The sequence below is a fragment of the Coffea eugenioides genome, chromosome 4 (genome assembly GCF_003713205.1).
Source record: "Coffea eugenioides isolate CCC68of chromosome 4, Ceug_1.0, whole genome shotgun sequence".
Lineage (NCBI taxonomy): Eukaryota > Viridiplantae > Streptophyta > Magnoliopsida > Gentianales > Rubiaceae > Coffea > Coffea eugenioides.
The window spans coordinates 463,335-472,091 of record NC_040038.1 but is presented as its reverse complement, the minus strand read 5'-3'; the positions used below and the strand labels follow the sequence as shown (position 1 = coordinate 472,091).

The following is an 8,757-nucleotide window of genomic DNA, read 5'->3' as shown; positions in this document are numbered from 1 at the left end:
GTGTGTGTACAGAGGCTGGAATGTATGCCATTCGAGCAAGGAGGAAGACAGTTACTGAGAAGGATTTTCTAGATGCCGTGAATAAAGTGATCAAGGGGTATCAGAAATTCAGTGCAACACCAAAGTATATGGTCTATAATTGAATGATTGCCCACCCTCCTTCAGAAAAGTTATTGTTGTTGCACCAGTTAAAACTTGGAACAAGCAGTTTAATTGATCTGCCGTTTTATGGTTTATTTGTATTGGTACTTCAAACTGCTTCTCTTGTTACAGCTAAATCACCGAGAAATCCTTCCATTTATACATGGTCACCAGTTGTCTTTTTGTGATACATTTTCAGTAATGATGGATTTGGTTGGTCTTATATTTTGCTTGAATGGGTAATGGGGTTCGAGTCATTTCTTATAAAACTGCTTTTTTTTTGTTTTCTCTGGCGGAGTTGCTTTCCTGGCCTGAAATTGGTGGGGAGAAAAGGAATCAGAGGTGAATTTGTAGCTATTGTGAAAGATATACCCGTAGGGATTTCGAGTATTAAAAACGTATTAGCTGTACCCTGCCGGTGTTGGTGTCAGTTAAACACGGCTTGTGAATTAAATCTGGGGTTTGTGTGTGTGTAATTTACGAATGATCCTTGTGTGAGTTTTAGCTTGAAATTGTGAAACCCAAATTATAGGTTTTGAAACCTAGACCGATCATTGACCCAGAAAAATGAATGGATCAAGGGTCGTTGGTTCGCTGTTGGGCTATCGTCATTAATCTGTGATGTTATAAATATTATTAATAAATATGAAACATCCAAAAAACAAACAAATGTTCGCAGAAACTCAAGTCATATCCTTAAATGTAATCACTTCAATTCTCATTGTATTATTCTAAGTAGCATTATTTGTCTGAGACTCAAAAATGGCTTTTATAAGTTAAAGGATTTTAAATAGTATTATTTCATATATTTTTAATTTTCCTAAATTATAGTATGAGTACTAGTTTATATGATAAAAATTGAAACACTTAAAAAGGCATTAACAAACAAATGAAATGCATTTAAGATTTTTTTAAAAAAAAACAATATAGTCAATTATATGTCATAAATGTTAAATAAGAGTTAATATGTAGTTATGGAGAAGAGAGAAAAATGAGTAGAACAAGGCAATCATTGTTATTGTCTAATTAATTGGACATAATTACGCATAGGTAATTGGTAAAATATTAAATTTGAAATGTTATTAATCAGATTGGTTGATCAAATTGAAAATTGTTAGATTAATTAAAGTTGGATATTGAACCGACCAGTTCTTATAAAACCGTTTTGAATCAACGGTTCAACTCATTTAAATATAAATTGATACTAACTGATTTTTTAATCGAACCTTGATTGGAAAAAAAGGCCATCCAACCGGTTCAATTTGGGCTGGGATTTAAAACATTGAGAAATTACAGAAAATAAGGGCTTAACTGTAGGTCATTTCTGTCGGTCTTTCGCAGCATGGTTTTATATTTACAGATTCAAGCCATAAATAGCAAGCAAAGTTTAAATAGGGCAAAATGAAAATCAAGCACTCTCTTGCGGTGGCTGGGAGGAGGGCTTAATACATTTTAGATCTGATAAAGATTATTCTCAAGGGCCAAAAAAAAAAAAAAAAAAAAAAAAAAAAAAGCAACAGGGATGAACAAAGAAATCCAATGAAGTTTCAAGAAAATTGTGAACATTTCTTCACATAGGTAAAAACAATAAAGCAGATACTTAGAGATATTTATGGAATGAGTTTGTCTTATCCATTTAATTCAAGGTTGGGAAATGCATTACATACATACATACATACGAGGGAAATGTTACAATGACAAACCATTTGCGGCAGACACGTGGCAATTGTTTCCTATTTGAATACATTGAAAAGGCCAGGAAAAGACTCGAAAAGAATCCTTTGGTATGGACAACAGAAAGCTTAGATCGCAACCAAGAAGAACCTAAAACTAAAGGCGTAGATGATCACAGCCACGGGTGATTTCCCAAAAGCAAAGAATTGGGAAGGAAATCACAAGTATCTTAGTCAAAAAAAAAAAGAAAAAAAAGAAACTCTCCAACAGTTGCTTCATATTTGTCTACTAGTCTTGATCATCTGAGTTATTTGATCGCACAGAGGACCCCTGATCATTCCCAAGTGTTCTCCTGCTCATGTTTGCACGTTGCACTAACCTCACCAGTGCTTGAACCACTTCTGACATTGGCGGTCGAAACTCAGGCTCCGGCTGCAGCAACAAGGAATATCAGGTTAAATCCAGAATTATTTGATGTACTCCAGTCTTTAAATGCACATGGGACATCATATATTAATTTAAGATTTGCTACCTGGACACACAGAGCAATAACATCAGCAAACCGGGAAAGAGATTTAACTGGATATAGCCCTTTGAGTGCTGGATCAACCATCTTAGCCAATGCATCGATGTCATGGAGTTGAGGGGTTGCCCATCGAACTAAAGATTGTTCGGATCTCGCCCTGGAGCTGTTGTTCAGAACAAATGTAGTCATGGTGATTTACTAAATAGCTTTACCATTGTACAAAGAACTATTAGAATACCACGGATGCTTCAGAAACTTTACCTATCGAAAGGTTGACGTCCAGTAAGTAGTTCCAACATGACCACTCCGAAACTGTATACATCACTTTTGATGGTATATTGACCAGACATGGAAACCTCAGGTGCACCATATCCAGACCCTGCATTTTGGTTTAATGCCTACAAAAGGACCAAATAAGAAACAAAAGAAAAACAAACACAGCTCAAGTCATCCGACTGGTTCCACAATGCAATATATATCTAAACTCAATTACAATGAAGAATGCTTGGAGTCCAGTGCTATCCTCTTAGGCTAATAGTTTCTAGCTGGCTGTGTATGTCAACCTAATATCTCTCTACTTCTGATGACCCTGTGATGCTTATCTCTTGATTTACTTGGGTTGAGAAAAACAGGAAAAGGACCGCCACTATCCACACGTTGAGTTTCTCCTATACAGCTCCAAACAAATGGAAATCAGTATCACAGTGGATTAACATATTTCTTTTCGAGTTCCTCATTAAAAATATGCTGCGCATGGCCGGTAGGACCAGCAAAACAAGTAACACACTATTCTTGCGAAGTAAACATAAGAGCTTGTGAAGGTTAAGCTTACCTGATCGATGTCATGGACAAGGCTTGCCAATCCGCAGTCAGAAAGGTGAGGATTAAGTTCCATGTCAAGTAAAATATTAGCCGATTTAAAATTTTTATGAATAACTGAAGGTGAACAAACTTCATGCAGATACCTGCAAAAAACATTTGCATAAGCAAACTCTCCACAAAAAATATTCAAATTGATTGCAAATTGCATCCTAGCAAGAAACTTTAGTTGGACTTCCATTTTCCATTCATTAATCAAAATCCATCAAACATAGTGACCAACTATTCCTCTTTTACCACGATACAATAGGCCATGGACCTCAAATGATGAAGTATGCTGTTACATTCAAGAAATCAAGAATTTCAGCAGAACTTGGAGACCCTAAAGTTTTCTCGATTGAATTTAAACAGACAGTAATTTTCTTTTGACTTGACAACAAGGACTGAAGTACCGTATTGAAAATAAAGTGTGAAAGCATTCAGCCTCTACTGCAGACAGTAATAGTCCAGCAATTCAGAAAACAAAGAAAAAAACTGCCATGAAATCAAGAATTCTTCAGCAAAACTTGGAGACCCTAAAGTTTTCTTGATTGAATTTAAAAGACAGTCATTTTCTTTTGACTAGACAACAAGGACTGAAGTACCATATTGAAAATAAAAGTGTGAAAGCATTCAGCCTCCAGTGCAGGCAGTAATAATCCAGAAATTCAGGAAACAAAGTAAAAAACTGCCATATCCCCAAATGATATCATCTACCAGGTTGTTCAAAAGAAATATCAATCAAATTAAATACCAGACTTAACTCTAGTGCACGCGCAGTCCCCAGTGCAATCTTGACCCGGCTATTCCATGTTAGCGGTTTGCTATATTCATCAGATAGATGCAAGAGCTCATTCAGCGAACCGTTTTTATGGAACTCATAAACTAGCAGGTGCTGTCCATGCTCTGAACAGTATCCCACCAACTCAGTCACATTTGGATGGTGGAGGCGTGATATCTCAGCAACTATTTCCAGGAAATCTTCAGCATGGGGAAGTACAGACGATTTTATCTTTTTCACAGCTAGAACCTTCAGGTTAAACAAAGATTTGAAAAGACCAGAAGTCATTATATCAACAAGGGACTCTTCACGAGCATCAAATCATAGGATTGACAAAATTGAACATGTCATGAAAATTTTAAACATCTCATGAATTCATAGATAAACATTTGTAATGTCCATGGGAAACAGGAAAAAATTGAGCCAAAATCTGCATAATTGTGAATTCATATTACATACTATTCTCAAAATGGCTCTTAAAAACTAGGTTCCTAAACCCTGAAATGAAAAGGAAATAAATAATCAGCCATAAAACTTGAATACCTTGCCATCATCAAATTCAGCTCGATAGACACGTCCAATGGATCCCTCACCAATTAGGTTTTCGACACTGAAACTATCTGTAGCCATCTGTAGGTCAGCCACTGAATATTGTTTTGCCTCTATTGGAGTTGTAACGGCTTTTTTAGGAGGGATAATGGGTTTCATTGAGGTATCATCCTCATCGAATGATTTGTTGCGGTCAACAGGTGGAGGTTTGAGATTTATTGATGTAGGAGTTTCAAATGATATGGTGCTAGTTGTGGAAGAAGGTTGAATAGACTTCATCTCTGAAGAAGAATTATCACAAAAAACCAAGTAATTGTGCAGGCCATTGCAAACGAAGAACAAAACCAACATTCTTCTAACAGTATTTTCTTCTAGGTAAATATTCAATATTAGATTAAAACATGAGACAGGCAACTATCTAACAATGGTCAAATAGAATAATACTTTCATGCCGAGTAGTGCATGCATCATATGATAAAATTCAAAACCTCAGGAAGTAAATCCCACCCTACTGGATATGGCTAGTAACCATTAGTATATCAAGGCAAAGCATGAAGGTTAAGCACCTTGTACTTCATGCGAAACAAGTGGATCAAAAGGTTGATTGTCAAGCTTCTCTATATCTTTGGATGGCCTCCTTGATCTTCGTTTCACAATAAAGAAAGCTACAATGGCTCCCACAACTAAAATGGAAATAACAATTCCTGCAACAGCTCCACCACTTATGCCAGAGTTACTCCCACTACTACCACCATCAGACTTGCTATTGCCTCCAGACTTGTGATTTTTGTTAGGTCTGCTAGCAGGAGGTGTGCCAGGTGGAGGAGGAGGTGCAGGACCCGAGGTCCATGAATTACCGCCAGTTCTGTTATGAGAATAGAAGATCTTAATATAGATCTACAAAACGTCGTATCTAGATGATTTAAAGTGCAAATAATGATTAATACTATGAGGTGCTTACTGCAGATTTATGTCTTTCAACTGATCAGGGATCCAACCACTGAAATGGTTGTTCTCGACATTCCTGACAGCATAAAATGTGAACCAGCGCAATGACTTCCCCTTAAAAACCAACAAGATTATTCTATTACTGAGCTATCAAAAGTACTAACTTACAAATTATCAAGAGGAAGATTTGCAAGGACATCAATAGTGCCCGTAAACTGATTGTTCTGCAAATTCCTGCATGACAATAAGTAATCATTAGTATTTTAAGACTTCCTTCGTTGCTATTGCAAGAGGTCAAGATAATGCACTTACATATCAGTCATACTGGTGCATGAACTGAAACTTTTAGGAAGGTCACCTGACATTACATTAAAAGAGAAGTCCCTGAAGAATGTAACAGATAATTAGAACCCAGCGAGAACACTAATGTATTTCATTTCAATTATCAATTTAAGATGTAAACAGGATATTCAAATGATTAGAGTAAGGCTATTGAGAAGAGTTGAAAAAAATTACTGGAATTGAGGTAAATTGCTTACGCTTCTATGAGAAACATATCATTTCAGGATAAAAGTGAAGCAGCAGGAAAATTAGGTTAGAAGTCCGAATCAATCTCAACCAAGTCACATGTACAAGATTTTTTAGAACTTGAAGGGGGTAAGGAGGCATGTCTTACAGAGTGGAGAGGCTAGTAAGAGATGCAAACATATCACCTAGCTGGCCCTGAAATTGGTTGTGACTGACATTTCTACAAATATAAGAAGAAGAAAAGATTCATGAAAACTTTGAGGTCAAACTCTTAGTTGATCAGGAAAACTATTCACAAGCATTTGTTTAACCTACAGGTACTTAAGAGAGGTCATCTGCGAGACGGAGTAGGGAAGGCCACCATTGAATCCATTACCAGCTAGATTTCTGTACAGTTAAAGATGAATCACGAGAAAAAGACAGAAAAGAAAAGACTGGGACAAATAGAAATGGCCAAAAACAGATGTTTAACATACAGTTGCTGCACATTTTGCGGAAGTTGGAAAGGTAACTGGTTGCCAAGGTTATTATTGCTTATATCACTGCAGAAACAAATCGAAACACCACATTGATCAAAAAGCCACAAAAAGTAAAAATAAGATAAATGAAGATAATGTAAAAGATCATTGGACTCACAAGTTGGATACAGATTTCAACTTGTCCAGCTCGAAACCCATTGACCCAGTTAACCCAAGACCTGATAATTTTCTGAAAATGTAAATAGGATCCTAAAGTTAGAGTTATGAGTGACAAGTATGAGACAATGATCATGAGAAAGCAAGTTTCAGAGTTAAAAATTACATTTCTGTGACTCTTGAGCCAGAGCAAGTAATGCCTTTCCAGTTTTCTTTACAAGGATCACCAAAATTTGGGTTCCATTTGGTCAGTTGGGATGGAGAATTCAAACTCTTGTATAGGTCGAAAAGAACACCAGCTGTATGTCCAAAATTTTGAGAATAAATTTTACTATTGGCTTCGGAGCATCGATAATAAAAAAAATCATTAGTAGCATGTACACCAAGAATGTATTTCCATAACTATGACAACAAACACTACACTTGAACACACTTTACAACACAACCAAACAAGTGGAATTCCACATGCCTTCTTAACTGAACTGGCTGAACATGCATTTCCTCAAGGATTGGTTTCCAATTGTCACTGCAGCAAAATTACATATTTGCTTTATTATGCAGCAGACTACTTGATTCTAACCCCGCATCTCTAAGTGCCTAATACTTGCCTATCTAAAGATCCCTCACAACCCCACAAGGCAAAAAATTGACGAAGCGCAAACAAAGATTTCTTCAACTAAGTTTTCAAACATGAGAACTGGAACCAACCTGTAATAGCTTTGATTACTCGATGCATTGGAAGAGAAATATACAAGACACAAAATGTATCACCCAATAATGAATTCGCTTTGATTTGGTAATGTTCCACTGATCACCCACCCATCAGATAGATCATCAAGTCCATCACAGGTAATGCACCCTCACATTGACTTATTCAGGTAAATATTCATAAAATATGCAAAGTATCCTTAAATTGTGTAAAAAAGTCAGCTTCCACCACGGGAGTGAACTGAGAAACAAAAAAAAATCAGGACAGAGCCGAAAAGAAATTCCAAGATAAAGAAGAATGAAATATGTTCAACAAAGATATTTGTAAATGGTTGAAAATGTTTATAAAAAAAAAGATTTAAAAAATTCATTTATACTCATCCTTGCATCTCCAAGTCCCGTTTCCATCTTGAGAAACTGAAAAAACCCATGAGCAATTCCTACTTTTAACTACACGAAGAAGCATAAACCCATAAAACCAAGCAAAGATACAAAGAAATGCAGATATTCACTTGAAACCACAGAAAATGAAAAAAGATAAGATTTTTAGAAATATACGGACATGCAAAGACAGGGGGAAAGCAAGAAAAGAATAGTGACCATCATTTGGATCTGTGTCGGCATTGGTGAAGCTTGGCCCCAACAGCAGAATGCAGCCCAGTAGCGCGACCGCCGCAGCTAGCTCCACCTCCCTCATCTCTTTTTCCCTTTTCTCTCAATCCTCACCAGAACCCAAGAGCCACCTCCAGCTTAGGACCGAAAAGGCTTTATGGGACCTCTTTTTCAGAATAATTTATTTTATGTGTAATCCTGCAAGAAATTTTAGCAATACAGGTGCTGGTATCCCAGGATGAATAATTTATATATTTAGCTTAAAACAGGGTAGCGTTTATACTTTTTCTGTTCCCATTCCAAGTAAAGCTGGCAGCCACGATCTGCCACAAGGATCCAAAGCCACAGAATTCTTTCTCGTTAACTTTCCTTTGTCAGAGTAAAGAATTGTTTCTATAATACGTAGTAGTATAATAGTAGTGTACTACTAGGAAAATGGAAATATGCAGGGGAAGTAGGAGTAGAAGAAGAGTACTGCTAGTAATGATTCATTAATTCATAAATACAAAAAAATAAAAAATTGGGTATAAATCTTTTCCTAAAATGTATCTGTAGTCGTAGTAAGAAGAGGAGGGATAAATAGATAAAGACGCGGTTTGAAGGGAGACGAGACAGATTGATTAAATTTGATTAAAGTAGCATACTTTTGATGGTATGATTCAATTATTAGGAGGCCCGTGGACTGAGAACTGTAGAGTGTAGATCGGAATAATGACAATAATAGAGAGTATATTGTCACAGGTGAAATTTATTGACTGAATCAAAGGGAAAATCTTGGAGATGTAGCTTTCACCGGC

The 8,757-nt window shown here is 36.5% G+C and overlaps 1 protein-coding gene across 3 annotated transcripts; it reads right to left on the bottom strand.

The window, feature by feature from the left end:
- Positions 1-1,748: 1,748 nt before the first annotated feature.
- On the bottom strand, positions 1,749-8,415 carry LOC113767423 (protein STRUBBELIG-RECEPTOR FAMILY 6-like). Of its 3 annotated transcripts, XM_027311519.1 has the most exons (17): positions 8,244-8,408; positions 7,949-8,158; positions 6,807-6,939; positions 6,642-6,713; positions 6,482-6,547; positions 6,321-6,392; positions 6,154-6,225; positions 5,790-5,861; positions 5,646-5,711; positions 5,491-5,553; positions 5,096-5,394; positions 4,524-4,810; positions 3,964-4,229; positions 3,174-3,306; positions 2,603-2,739; positions 2,348-2,504; positions 1,749-2,247 (listed from the first exon to the last, which is right to left on the bottom strand). In XM_027311519.1, exons 2-17 carry the CDS (start codon positions 8,043-8,045, stop codon positions 2,104-2,106), a joined length of 2,136 nt encoding a protein of 711 aa, XP_027167320.1. In that variant the 5' UTR covers positions 8,046-8,158; positions 8,244-8,408; the 3' UTR covers positions 1,749-2,103. The 3 variants fall into 3 exon arrangements, with proteins under 3 accessions (XP_027167320.1, XP_027167319.1, XP_027167321.1); XM_027311518.1 differs by having other exon boundaries at positions 7,949-8,408; XM_027311520.1 differs by lacking the exons at positions 1,749-2,247; positions 2,348-2,504; positions 2,603-2,739 and adding an exon at positions 2,761-3,009 and having other exon boundaries at positions 7,949-8,415.
- Positions 8,416-8,757: the final 342 nt, after the last annotated feature.